Source organism: Sebastes umbrosus, chromosome 12 (genome assembly GCF_015220745.1).
Source record: "Sebastes umbrosus isolate fSebUmb1 chromosome 12, fSebUmb1.pri, whole genome shotgun sequence".
NCBI classification, from domain to species: domain Eukaryota; kingdom Metazoa; phylum Chordata; class Actinopteri; order Perciformes; family Sebastidae; genus Sebastes; species Sebastes umbrosus.
This window is the reverse complement of record NC_051280.1, coordinates 12859301-12874135: the sequence shown is the minus strand read 5'-3', so window position 1 is coordinate 12874135 and position 14835 is coordinate 12859301. Positions and strand designations below refer to the sequence as shown.

General features: G+C 37.4%; 1 protein-coding gene across 4 annotated transcripts in view; it reads right to left on the bottom strand.

Moving 5' to 3' along the window:
* Positions 1–1970: 1970 nt before the first annotated feature.
* LOC119498151 (pituitary adenylate cyclase-activating polypeptide type I receptor-like) overlaps positions 1971–14835 on the bottom strand; it is a 30581-nt gene continuing 17716 nt past the window's right edge. Inside the window, exons 9-15 of one of the 4 annotated variants that reach the window (XM_037786703.1) lie at positions 13782–13842; positions 12838–12907; positions 12601–12692; positions 10923–11006; positions 8604–8733; positions 6828–6869; positions 1971–5692 (exon numbers count right to left, since the gene is read on the bottom strand). In XM_037786703.1, coding sequence (XP_037642631.1) covers positions 5468–5692; positions 6828–6869; positions 8604–8733; positions 10923–11006; positions 12601–12692; positions 12838–12907; positions 13782–13842 — 704 coding nt within the window. In that variant the 3' untranslated portion in view covers positions 1971–5467. The remainder of the gene's footprint in view (positions 5693–6827; positions 6870–8603; positions 8734–10922; positions 11007–12600; positions 12693–12837; positions 12908–13781; positions 13843–14835) is intronic. The other 3 variants (XM_037786704.1, XM_037786706.1, XM_037786707.1) reach the window with 3 other exon arrangements.

Below are 14835 nucleotides of genomic sequence, written 5' to 3'. Positions count from 1 at the left end.
TCTAGTGAGGGTCAGCCTTTGTAGGGAAAAGCACAGTAATAAATTAAACATGTGGTTTGTGAAGTAATAGCTGCTCTGTTTTTGTGTTTTGAAATACTGTATTAATTAGTGATACATTTTATCAAAACATTATTTGCTTGTTTTTCTGTTTATAGGATTGTGGTAGAAAAGGCATGGGCCAAAAATGTTTTCTCATTGTTTGTACCTTGATTTGGATGAAAATTAGGAAAGAGAAGCAGGAAATTGGTCTGCTTCATAATCGTGATATTAAAGTTCATTAGTTTTAAACAAGGATCTTATTCAGCCAAAAAAGATTTATACAAGATCATTTCCACTTATGATAAAAAGTAACAGTATAACCATAAATCTACAATCAATTCTTTTATTAATGGATGGGAAAGTTGAGCGAAATAAAGCACAATCTCCACTAAATACAACAATTAACCACAGATAGATTTATTTTGCAGTCAAATTTACACAACCTGGGACATGAATGTTGGACACCAGAACGCATGTTACACATGACACACTGTCACAGGTAGAACATAATATGGGTGAGGGTTTATAGATATTCTTTTGACATTTAAGTTTACGTATATCCTCATTAATGCTTGTCATTACATACACATGCGCACAGAATACACTCTCTCCAACTTTCAAACACACACTCACTCTGAAAACAGTTACATAAACATACAAAAACACGGTCACAAACATTACAGGTCTTCGTCAAGAGGTCCACCTGTGTGCCAAAAATATACATAGACAGTGTACTCACTGTATATGATCAAGAAAAGACATCATTTGTACACCATGGCAAATTGATAGCAGGCGACATTTAAGAGCAGCTGAGCAACATCGGTACATTCAAAAATTCATTGGCAATCAATAGAACTCACACTCACACACTCAACACTTGATAAAACTGGCTCAACACGCACAACCGCCAAAGAAAAGGCATCTAAACACAGAAATATGCCACACTGACATTAGTTACAATAGCTCGACATTTTGGGAAATACACAAAATCTTCGCATTCCTGCCGAGAGTTGGATGAGAAGATTGATACCACAAAAACTAGAAATGGAGGAAACTGATAACTGTTTTTTCTAAGGGGGGACAGTAAGCTAGTCGAGATAAGGGAGCTATTAGTTAGCTAGTTTATAGCTAGTTATTTTATCCCAGTTAATATGACACATAAACAAAATCTTTCAAAGTGTTCTCAGCTTTCCCCCCTATAGGTCAAATGTTCAATGTATGTTTCCCGGGGTCAGTTATCTTGAAATCACCCACCTACGGCTTATAGCCTACGTACTCCTTTAAACCTACGCCCTCAAATTTACAGACAGTTTTCTTGACTTCAGACATTGATATCTCCGCAGAGGCTGAATGTATTTTAACCATCCAAACTACATTTGAAACATCCATCTCCCTTCGTTCTCTTGTAATTTGAACTGCGAAGATGGCCCTTGCCAATCTCTTACAATGCAGCCTGGTCTCATACAACGAAACTGCATTGTCAATCACGATTCAAGGGAAACATATTTTTTTTCCCGGATTAAATTTGTTTTTGACGCGTCACAAATACGCGTCTAATGAAGTCCCTTTAGGGAGGAGGTCGGGGTAGATGGTTGCGTCAAATAAACACAGGACTTTCAGAGACCTCTCTTCGCATCCCATCCAAAAGTCAACGTTGACTTATTTGAATTTACGTCTGTAACTTAAATGATGTAACAAACATACTCATTTTAAGCCAAACCATGATGCTTTACTAAACCTAACCAAGTAGTTTTGTTGCTTAAACATAACCAAGTAATTGTGTTTTGTTTTGTTTCCATTTATCACGTGTTAACTTTGTAGGAGACGGGGTTGTACAATGAGCATCCTGGGAACATACAGTAGAGATGCTAGCTGTTTCCCCCTGCTTCCAGTCTTTATGCTAAGCTAAGCTAACCGGCTGTGGCTTCATATTAAGCGTCCAGACATGAAAGTGGTATCAATCCTCTCACCAAACCCTTAGCGAGAAAGTGAATAAACCGATTTCCGAAAATGTCAGACTACTGCTTTCAGAAAACTTGTCAAGGGTTTTTCTTTGACACAAATGTATTACCGTAACACTAAACTAACTGTAAGAAGAGGTGTGTGTGGAGAGAGGTGTCAGCTTTCGCCATAATTACATCCCACAGCCTGACTTTATTATAGCACTAAGAGGTGCCCCCAATTCTCAATATTTCCTCACATCTCAGAAAGTTTTGTTTACTGATAGTTCACAGTTTGCTTTAAAATTAAAGAGAGCTGGAAGGAAATTTTGTGATTGAGAAGGGGCACATCAGGCCTCATTTAAAAAAATCTCATTTGTAGGCTTGTTTGTTGATTTGTGTAAAGAAAAAAAATCACAAATCGTATATGTGAACAATGTAAAGCATGTGGCATTCAAGTACCTCAATGCCCCACACTACCCCTATGTCATCCAAAAGTACAAGGCTCAAAAAGCAAATTAACACCACTCAAACTTCCCCCCAAACTAAAACACTAACACTTTGCTGCCACCTTGTGGTAAACAAATATACAGCATAGACATGGTCAAGTAAGGAGTTTTCTACTCTTCTTTTCACAGACAGTAACAGCTTTGAGACATGGTCGTTTCCATCTGAGCTGATTCAGACTCAGAGTGACGGCTGGTGATAGAACACGTAAGCAGCAGCAGAGTGGTTTTTAAATCACACCCTCGTACACACTTTGTGTTTTATCTGTCGCAGTTGTTCCACCTTCTAACGCCTTCCTAATTAAAAAAACATTTTTTTTTTCTCTTCCTCTGGCTCTAGTTCCCTTGATAGTATCTTGTCACACACTGTTGTGCCCAAAAGCAGCCAAGCAGATGCATGGAACAGGATGCATCTCTTCAGTAGTATGTTTTATCTTGCTTTTTAGAGTTTGTTTTTATCTCTCACAATATCCTCTGTAGCTTTGGACAGCAATTTCCTGTGAGTGTTTTTTTGTTTTCTTTAAAATTAGAGCAGAGATTGTGCCAAACATTTCACCAGTTATGGCACTTAGACCAAGAGAGTCAATATCAATCAATGCAATGATATCAGGCATACAACTAACCGACACATAAGAAAGCATGTATACTGTACATTGAGTCATTTCACATGGCACTGGTTTATGGAAAATAAATATACATCCTTTTCTGTTCAATTCATTGTTTAAAGATACTACATTCTTTTAATCCACAAAGATGAGAGTACAAAAAAATAAATATCTTGAGTAAACACTGTGGATAAAATCCTTCTGTACATATTGTTTCACATTGTATTAAATGATTTCCCCGCCTGGACTGTTATTGTTTGTTTGCTTAGTTTGTGCACAAACAAAAAAAGACAGAAAGAGAAAATGGGCAACACTCCGCGATTGTCAAGAGCTGTCACATTAAAGCATTTTGTGTTGACTGTTAAAACATATATTGTTTTGAAGCTGTTTATGTGTTTGACGGTGCTGAATTGAGACTTATCTTGAATAGATGATGGTTGTAACCAGGAGGCTTAATAAAGCAGCTGTTTTGTAGAGCTATTACTCAAGTCTTGTCAAACTCATCATGATTAAAAAGAAGGAAAAAAAAAAACACAGCAGGACTATATTCACTTGAAGAATTGCACCAATAAATGAGCAAAACATTTTTTTTAGTAGCACACAATGATAAAAAAAAAATCATAACTTTGCTCCACAATAAAAACACTGTACATTCTTTGCAGGAAATGATTATGACTTTAAGATATCTGTTCATTGTACTGGAAATAAAAGTGATAGCTATTTGTGACTGACTAGGCACTTTGGAATATGAGTGTAGGAGATAATTCATTCAAAGAAAATGTTAAAATGAAGAGCAATTTAATATGGCACGATGGGTTGAAGCCCGGCGAAAAGAGGACAAAGAGTCCTGTTATCTTTAAGAGCATATTGAGGGTTTGATTCTCGTTGATAAAATGCTGAACTCATGGCACTATATGAGGAGCTTTTGGATGAAAGCATCCACTAAATGGCACATGTACCGCTTATGTTCACAGTCTGCAAGAACGTGACTGACAAGTCTGTGAAAGAGAAATCAACTGGAGGAAACTACTAACACTAGCTGTGAGGATAAATCAGTTCAGAGTGTTTTTTTTTTTTTAATCAAATGCTGTATCCCCTCATGTACTGTGATATCCTCTACAGCAGTGGTTCCCAACCTTTTTGCCTTTAAAACAATACAAAGTCAACATTTCTACGATCTGTGAGCACTTCCAAGCAAAGCGTGATTTTACCTTCTCAGATGGTTTAATTTGACTATTTTAGAAGCCTGAAGACGTGAATCTACTGAATATGGTGTTTTACACAAAAAAATAAATAAAGTAAAATAAATAAAATAATACAAATAATAATATAAAAATGTGCCTTAAAAAAAACATAATTTAATGGAGCAGAAAGACCGTTGCTCCTCTTTCCTATCTTGACATTTCACGAACCCTCAGATTCATCTTGTGACCTTCAGGTTGGGAACCACTGCACTACAGTACTCATTCATTTTGGCACTATGTTCTTTCATAATACTGAGTGTGGTTTTATTCAATACAAATAAATAGTTCAGAATATAGTGGGCAGGATCTTTTGGGTCCTCAGGATATGTGATGAAGTCTACAGATTTGGGCTCCAGTTCCTTTTGTTTGAAAAGGTCATTACAATACTGCGTTATGCAAAAGAAAGAAATTCTGATCTCGACACCAAAAGTAACTATTTACAAAGTCCATTAGTTGTTGTTGTTTTTTTTCTCAATATATTTTTTGACATACTCTGTACTTAACGGCTGATTGTAGAAAAATGTTTAGGATGAAACATTTAAACAATGAGCGTTTGTACAAGCGAGGTGAACGTTTGGTTGTTATGTCACTTTGGACTGTTGTGAGATCGGATCCAGTCAGGCAACCTGCATGGCACTTTGAAGCACATTTACTTTACACACCAACAGCCAAATATGACCCCTACATTTGATGTTTAACTACTGTTTTCTTTTTTACAACTAGTACTGTTTTTTGGCACCAACTCTACATTAATATTATTTATACATGACACAATAACCGGGGCTAAATTTAAAATAAAACCATTTGTAGCAAGGGGATTTCTAATATCTCTTTGTTTTAATATATGGAGTGGAATTAGTCTGTTAAAATATCAAGTGTGTCATTAATCAGAAAAGATCATAATCTACAGAGTCAAATACTCAAATAAATTCAATTATATCCTTAAGTAAATGATAAAGTATGAAAGTCAGCTATGCACCTCTAATGAATCTCCAGTAAATGCTGTCAGAAATACCTCATTTTCAAAAGGCCAGACTAGAAAATGTAAAGAGGTACGAGGGGCCACTTTGGTCTGCTCTGGTTGGTCTGGATGTACATAAGTGGAACGGCACCTGGAAGTTGACTCCTGCCAATCAGACGCTCAGGTCGGGAGGCTGATGTTGGCGTTCTCCGCCAGCGGGCTGGACATGCGTATCTGGGAGCTGCTCTTGCTGAGGATCGACAGCTGAGTCCCGCCGTTCACTCCGCTGCTCGCCAACGAAGGGTGCCTTTGTTGCTTCAGGTCCACAGCAAAGTACCGGTTCACCGTCCAGCTGCGCCATTTCCTCTTGATCTCCGACTGCACCTTCAGGGAGAAACTTCACAAGGTCATTTTTTAATGTACTTTAAGCTGCATCAGCTCCATGAAAAGGTACAGTACACTTAAGTTGTGTGGGCAACATTTTAAGTGTTTATTTATGTATTTGTCAAGAGTTTAAATTCCTTTGAAGCATTCATAATTAGTGTATTTAGTGAAGGAGTGACATTATAATATATCAAAGCTGCAATCACATAAAAGATGTCTTCATCTTTTACATCAGAATTCAGCAATTGGGTTTGACAATAGGACGTTTTTTCAGAATTGTGGAAACGCAGACCTGTACTGTATGATGCAATATTTATTCTCTGTACCGCTGTCTGAATTTTAACATTTGATGCCATAACTCTTTTGTGGATTTTCCTCCAAAGGGACTGCTGATGAAATTTAGCTATGTAGCTAACTCTGGGACAGTCAATGACTATCTATTGCCCCTGTTAAATGAACAAATAAAATAAAATAAATAATGTATGTTTTCATGTTATGTTTATTTCTTTTAATTCATTTCAGAGCAGATGTCATTTTTCTTTATTAATGAGTGAGGCCTTACAATGATACAGCACTTTATGTGAATACTCATTTGGCAAAAGGAATGGCTTCTGTTTTTGTTGTTCTACTCTGTCATCAGCAGACTTGTTTTGGCCACCTATTTGTGTTTGTGAGATGCAAAACTATTACGGTCAAAGAGGCTAAAGCCATGGACTTTAAACTGCGTTCAAAATCAAAAGTCATTTAAATGAAGTGAATATTTCGAGGTACATTATCGTGCTTATTACAGCTACTTACTAAAGAAATCAATAATTTGACTCAATATTAATTAAAACATTATTTTATTGCTTCCACTAAAAAATAGTCCTCTAACATACTGTAGAACGTCGTAATTGACCAATCAGAATCGAGTATTCAACAAAGCGGTGTAATAAAAATAATTAAGTGTTTATATATTATAAATGTTAAATAGAGGGCTTAAAGTTTTGTGTTACAGTTTTGGGTAATAATCATTTAGAGACGTTCATCCTGAAATATGCTCATGTGCATCAAACATAGTATAGAGAGCATTCCTGGTGTCAATACAACAAGATATTGATGCAAATGTCCCAAAAGGAAACAGTTAATGAACAGGGACAAAAGCTTACCTCTCCATTGAGGAAACAGTAGAGGACCGCTACGACAAAACCCTGAGGAGGAGAAAAGAGACGACACATAAGAGGAAAAACTGCTTGAGATTGAAATATGCTTTCGTTTTTAAAAATAACTGCATCTCTGTCAGCAAAGGCTTAAAACATATCAAAAAGAGTGACTGTGAGGATGGATACGCTTTTAAAATGTTCAGCCATCTCTATTAAAAGCGAAATAACTGTATCCAGGTTTTGTAATGTGTCATCAGTAAACTGCATGTCATGTCTAAGGGTGTATGAAAGAATATGAATAAAGTGTATATTTCCCTCTAGAGGTGTCGATACCTGAGGTGGCCGTGGCTACAGCCACACAATTGAAGGTTTAAGGTTTCACACACTCACCCACATCATTACCACATGTTCAGTTACTTCCATTTGCAGTAATTTAAAATTACATAAAACAGTTTGTTTGGTTTAGAGTTTGTTTATTAGCACCTTTGGCAAAGCATTTTGAAGTGCGCACATTTAGTTTACATTGTTTTGTCATATTGCTAGTTGTTTTTAATAAGTTATTTTAATTAATTTCTCTTTGCCTTTGAGTTACCTGGCTGCTGAGTACTCTTTCCTGGTCTGATTAAAGGTGATGCTCAGGGTGGAGGCTGCATTTATTCAGGAGCACAAGCCATGGACCATACCAAGAGCTGTGACAGCATGGGGGGTATCTGGGTTTCTCTATGTTGTCTTCCCCTGTGTTTGGGTTTATTGGTTTGACCAAACAGTATACAAATATATATATATATATTTCCCTCAAGTCTCAGTTTTTTTAGGTCTGTTAGTTAACATATTGTTTTGTTGACCTCTTTTAAGGGCACCTATAACTCTGCTCAGTTGTTGGCAGTTATTTGTTTTGTTGAACCCTTTTTTGGGGGGTAAATAAACTCAACGTTTGAACCTGTATGTACCTGTGTTTCCTTGTGCCTTTAGTTGACTGCTTAGACCACAACAATGCATAATATTTTATTTATATAAATTGGCAGAAATATAGGTTGTTGAGTAGAATGATTGCTGGTAAATGTGTGTATTTGTGTCCTTGGGCAGCTATATACTGTATGTTCGGCATAGGATTTAGATGATACATATAAAAAATGAAAGCATAACTTTCAGGGTTGCAACTTAAGATCGTTTGTGTTATCGATTAATCTGCAGATTAATTCATCAATTCATAATTTTGTCCATAAAACGTAAGAAAATTGTTTAAAATTCCTATCACAGTTTCCCAAAAGGTATTCAAACAGCGTATTTTGTCTGAACATCAGTCCAAACCTCCCCAAAAATCACTTATCTATCAAATAAGACAGAGAAAAGAAGCAAATCCTCATATTTTAGAAGATGGAAGTAGCAAATGTTTGGCATTTTTACTTTTATCGTTTGTTCTTTGTTTCTTCCTGAGAGGAGACATTTGCTAGGATCCAGTTTCCTTGTTGCAATTCATTTTTACAGTAGCTATGTTAATCTTGTTTATGGTGTCATCTTCTTCTGATTTGTAATCACTATCGCTGAATTTGTTGTCCAATGTTGTTTTCATAGTTTCACAGCTGCTTCCAGGAAAAGCTTCAAAAGGCCAACTGCCGTCCTTCAACCTTTATTGGAAGTGTGTTTAGCTCGCTGCATAGCTGTGAGTGATTATTACCATCACTCTCCTCCTTTGTATCTTGTATACTCAGATGAGTTATTACCCCGTTATGTTCTCGCATTCATCCTCTGGTATTTCTAACTGGAGCTGTAAAAGCGTACCTGGAAGGATCCCAGTCCCAGTTCAAAGACCAGTCTCTCCCTCTTGCTGACATCTTCAGGTGAGAAGGCGAACACGGTGTAGTGAATACCGAACAGAGGGATGAGCAGGAGGGTGGAGCGCGCCAGACGCCTACACATACATACACACACACACACACACACACACACGCACACACACGCACACAGATTAATAAGTCATGTGTTGCTGGTGCTGGTCAGCTGGACGTGATGAAAGAACAGAGCTACTGATGCAACGTTGTGACACATTTTCTGACTACTGTTGTAAACATTTACACACAGGGTTAAATTTTTCAATCAAGGTACAAATTGAAAAATGAATTAATCTGTTAATTCTGAAGTTCAATCAAGGCATCGATGTTGTTTAAAATGCAGGCTCAGTCACAACTCTATGATTATTTTTAGAGTTCACATTTATGGATACGGCGTGAGATATTTTTTTTTATTTTTCTTATTGTCAACAAATGAAAATACCAACACCAACAATGAATAGATCCTACTAACAAGTATTGTCTGTGCGGCCAAAGTCTGATATCCTATTCTTATTTGCAATAGAGCTCGATTGTTAAAAACACATTAATGAACCACACACGGTTGCACTGGGTGACATGTTTCTTCATTACGATGAACTGGGCACTGTGGTTTATTATGAGTCAATCCCACATACCATCATTTACTCATGTTTGTTTACAGTGCCCAGCTTTTTTAGGAAATGACTTAAAATCGATGACTATGCATTTTTTGACCCATTTTTTAAAGAGCTCCATCTTCAATAAGAAGGACTGGACATGGGGAAGTGGAAGTCAGAAAGTATGGTAGTATAGTACTGATTGTTATTCACATGGTTGGCTTTGGTCTTTTATGGGATGTGTTGACAATAAGTAAAATATCGAATAACTATAGCCTTATCCTTATCCTTTAAATCTGAGGTTAGATTTAGGGTACAAATCCACTTTTAGGTGAAAATGATCACAGGATTGAAACTGAGACGAAACACACATAAACTCTTGACATGTACGATCTATCCCGGTAGTCATACACAGTCCTTATCTTGTGTGTCCGTATCATGCAGTAAAACATAGTGCCTGACATACACATAATGAATGGAAATACTCAGAAACACACAACAAAGGACACTTTAAAACAATGGAAGACACAAATGTGCAACACAGTGGTTTTTACAGTGCAGTCCAGTGATCCCCAGGGGTCCTTATGGAGCAAAACAAAGACATTATACTCTGAACTCTTTCATTGGGAAATGTAGGAAAACGTACAAGTACTATTGTGTATCATTTTGCGCTGCTGTCTCTCCACTAGCACTAGAAAAACAACTAAACCAAATCCAAACCCCATTTTTTTTTCTATGTGTATTCTTGTGTGTCTATCTTTGTGAGTACTGATTTGAGTTTTAGTGAGGCCGATTTGGCCGTCCTGACATTGGGCTGGAACTTCAAAGGCCTGTTTGAGGGTTAAAACTTGGTTCAGCCGATTAGACTGTTATCAGGCCATTAAATAGGTGTTATCGGTGGTTATAAGCCTCATAGATGTGGGTCAGTAGGGCCCTGCTACACCCAATAGTAGGTTTTATCATCCATTCACATCCACATCTATGGTGCTTATAGCAAACGATAACGCCTATTTAATGGCATGATAACAGTCAAACTGGGTGCGTGGTCTTAAGGCCCTGACACACCAAGCCGATGGTCGGCCGTCGGACAGTTTGGGGCCATTGATGAGCGTCTGTTGGCCTTGTTTTTTTGGTGTGTCCCGCACCGTCGACTCCAGTCTGCACGTGTTGGAGGTTTTTCGGCTGATTTTCTGGTGTGGAGACTTATTTCCTCTCACGCAGGCGCAGAACGTACGTGGTAGTCGGCCGTCGGCTGTAGTCTTTGCAGTGTATTCTAGTGCAACTTTTTGGCCAAAACAAAGGTGACGTGAGGCGACGCAGCTGGTGGCATTCATCGCCGCTAGTTCTTTTATGTCGGCTTGGTGTGTCCCCAGCTTTAAGGTTCAGCTTGGGGTAAAGGTTATGGTTTGGGGCTAGAGGATGTTTTTTTATCAATGAGGGTCCTCACAAATATATAAGTAAAAACATGTGTGTGTGAGGGAGAGAATGTGTTTGTGAGTCCAGACCATTAAAATAAAAAAAGACCCCTGGTGTAAAACACACATATACACACATGCAGTCAACAATAGACAGAGACACAGAAACACGTGTCGGCGGACAAACACAAAAACACACACACACACACACGCACGCACCACACACACCCACACAGACACACACACACACACACTTACAGTGTGATGGTGGATAACTCTGACATCCTGCACGAATGCTGAACAGCCTGTGTGGGCTCACTGAAGCATTTCTGAGCACAGCTGCTACACAGCACAAAGACAACACAACAATACAACAAAGACAGTGTCTTTAGGGACACAGACACACAGTCTCACACAACACACACACACACACATACACACACACACGCACACACACACACACACACACACACGCAAGTCTTCACACTTGGTCAAGCACGCACAGGTCTAAGCAACAGATGAGAATGACATTATCTGCAGAGCCTCAAAAGACGGCGTCCTGTGGGAGCAGAGCAGGAGTGACGTCTGGCTACAGCACAACTCCATAATGAGGCTCAGGCTTCCTGCCAACAGGTACTACAAATTAATATATTCTGAAAAGTGTCCAAGAGGACACATCAAAGGTGTAATGGTATAAGAATTTGAAAATAAGACAATACAACCCATTTATAAAAAAACAATTCTCCTGTATAAAAATGATCAGTTAGTATTAGATAGTGTATTTTAAGGGGAGACACTCCAGGTGAATAGGGTAAAAATGTAACTAATAGATATCACCATGAAACTTCCCCAGTTGATTACTTACATTAAAACATATCTTTTTTGTATTACAAGTTTTCTGAAATGTTATGTTTAAATATGCAAATGAGGCACTATCTAATACTAACTTTGGTTGAATTTATGAGAAATCTACAGATGCAAATAGACAAAGTAGTAAAATAAACAGCTAAATGTGTATGTTGGATGTCACTAGTCTGAAAGAAGACATGTTATGGAAGCAAAAAAGCCCAAAATCTCAAAATTGACCAGTGCATGAAAAACGATGTTGTGCAATGAGTGTCTCCCTTAAAGGGACAACGCCAAAAACAGTAGCTGTAATAAAAGGCCAGAGATAGTTAAAGGGCACATCTTCATCTTGTGTCCAGGGCATCATGTCATGTCTGAAAAAGCTATTGTTCTATACTTTTCTTATCATCAAATACTCCCATGAAAAGACCAAAAACAGCAATGTGTTAGTTCGTCTTTCAATGCTTTCCAACTTCCCCAGCCTGTCTGTGGCACTTCCGCGCCCATTTGTTCCCACTGTGAATCTTTCAAATCAGGCCACATATATAGTTTATTGTTTTATTATAGGCTCAGTAATTTCCTGAAACAGCTGGGAACAATAGTATTGTTACTCACACATGTGGCAATAGGGAATTTGTTGGGGACTATTTTCAGCTGCGGATTAATATACATTTGGTGCTTACAGCAGCAGGACGGTGCACTGTATGTGAGATTGAAATAAATTACAGTGCCCATATATTGTAATGAAGGAACAACAGTGTGGCTAATTACTGTGTTTTTAGACAACAATAGAGCTCTATTGCAATGAAGAGTAAGATATATCGGACTTTAGATACACAGTCAATACTTGTTAGTGGGATCAATTCATTTTTGGTTTCAATATTCTCATGGGATATATTGACAATAAGAAAAACATAGAATAGTGACAGGCTTATCCTCTAAGCAAAGTTATGTGCACAGTGGACTAGAGATGTTAAAATCGTGTCAGTTCACTTCATTGTTTTTTTGTGTATAACATTTCTCACACACAGACTTTTTTCTCTGAAGACATAAAACATTGGAGTTAGTGAATTTGCTGATTATAACTTACAGGTAAATGCTTGATTCGTTCCCTCCGATGTCCGGGGATTGCAGCTTCTGCACCAGGATGATGATTATCCCAACGAAGAGGACAAAATTGATCTGAGGAAAACAAAACACACAAATAACATAAATCTGGAGGGGTTATTATAAATTGCATTCCAGTCAGCTTAGCAATGGCTGGACATTTATAAAACAAATAATACATAAGGAAACAAATGAATGAACAAATCAGCATCCGTCTCACCATAATGGAAGCCACAACTGGTCCTTTGATCACCCACCAGAGGGCAGTGTTCTCATTTGTATCCCAGCATCTGGAGGAAGAGGACCACATCAATAATCATTCAACACTTTCTCTCAACACTTGGAAATAAATGGCATCATGCAATACGTCAAGGAAGTGGCCATTTGCAGAATAAGGAGGGTCAGAGGGGAGAGGGGGATTTCAAATGGAAGCAAGGCTAAAATGATGATTTAAACTTCTTAGAAAAATCACTCCAATAATTCTAAATTATGTTTTTGTAAAGGAGGTGGCGCTTCAACAATGGGATTCACAGTTGAGTGCTAGACACGAAGTCCAACAAGCATAAAAATGTGATAGGGTAGCACATCCGGACAAAATAGTCACATGTCACTTGTTAATTGGCTCACACCACTACGCGTTTCGGCACGGAGCCGTCTTCAGAGCGTGTGTTAATTCTAAATTATGTTTGTTTGCTAAATAAATAGATAGATAGATAAAGATGAGCTAACACAAGCGTGTTAAACGGCTACTGAAGCCTCTGAAAGGTTCAATTTGCATTTGAAAACATTGGTATCTTACTTTATCCCATGCAACACATGATCATTTTTTTAAAAGCTTATCAGATTTATTCAATGATTTTATGAATAAATGATCTGTGATGTCAACAATGAAGGGAGTTATTTCCCTTATTTATTCCCCTAAATTCTTGAAATTGCAAATCCTCTCTTCATCTTAATTTGTATAGTTGCCAAGATGAAGAGGAGACACATTTGCGAGGAGTTATCTTATAACAAAAATTGGACTTCTGGGTCTCAGCAGCCCGAAGGCCTCTGCCTCTTTGTTCTGATACAATATGTTCTCAAGTACCTTATACCCTATGAACAACATGGCCAACAGTCGACATGCATTTCTTCCTCTTTTTGAGAGTGAACCTAAAGTTATACCCAGTGTCATGAAAGTGGAGCCTCAGCACAGCCCAGACAGTCACGCAGATGGTGGGAGTTCCTGTAATAACAGTAATCATTAATACATTGGAGAAAAATGCAGTACATTTGTCATAATAATTTAGATTAGATTTGGGTAATTATAACACTTCTCATTTGTCCAAACATACTTTTGTGAAATAAACAGAACTATTTTGTGGTTGTGACCCTGTTTATTCTGTATTCATGAAGGTTAAAGATAACTATTACTACTTTATAAATTACCACCTTACTTATTGTCACTCCTGTGTCTGAGACATTATACTCATAACACCCGTTCTCAGGACTGGCTTACACGATAGTAAAGTTTAATCTTGGGAAGACAGCCTTCAGATATTTCGCTCCATTTGTCTGGGATAATTTACAGAATAGACTGAAACACTGATATGGATAGGGCAATTCAAAAAATAGGTTAGAGGATCTATTGATTTTAGGTGTGACTGTTTTACATATGCTGGTGTTTTATCTCCTTTTTATACCTATGTCAAGGATATTTCAGAAGGAATTCATTTATAACTTGTCATGCTGTTGTCTATATGTATATGTATATGTATTAAATGTTTATATGTCATTACCGTTATCATTATTATTTTATTTTATTGTGTTTTCTGTGTACTCAGGTCTCACTTGTAAATAACATCTCGATTTCAATGTGACTTCCTGATTAAATAAAGTACATACATTACAAGGTGTTATCATAATCAGCTGAAGGAGAATGCTTAAATGTTTGTCTCAATACTTCAGCTGTATTTTACTATGGTATTTAAGAAAAAACATTTGCTGGCAAGTTTGGCTGAAATCTCAAAGGTCTTGGCAAATAAATAAATAAATAAAAAGCTGTTTTAACAAGACCTCCAGGATAAAGACGTACAATAGAGGTGATGTGAATCCAGAATATATGTTTTATTCACAGTATATCCCATTGTACTATCACTACTTCTCTAAACATAAAAAAAAAGAGAATAAAAATCTAATTTACTCAAAAAAAGTACAAGTAATTTGACTTTTGAAAGTT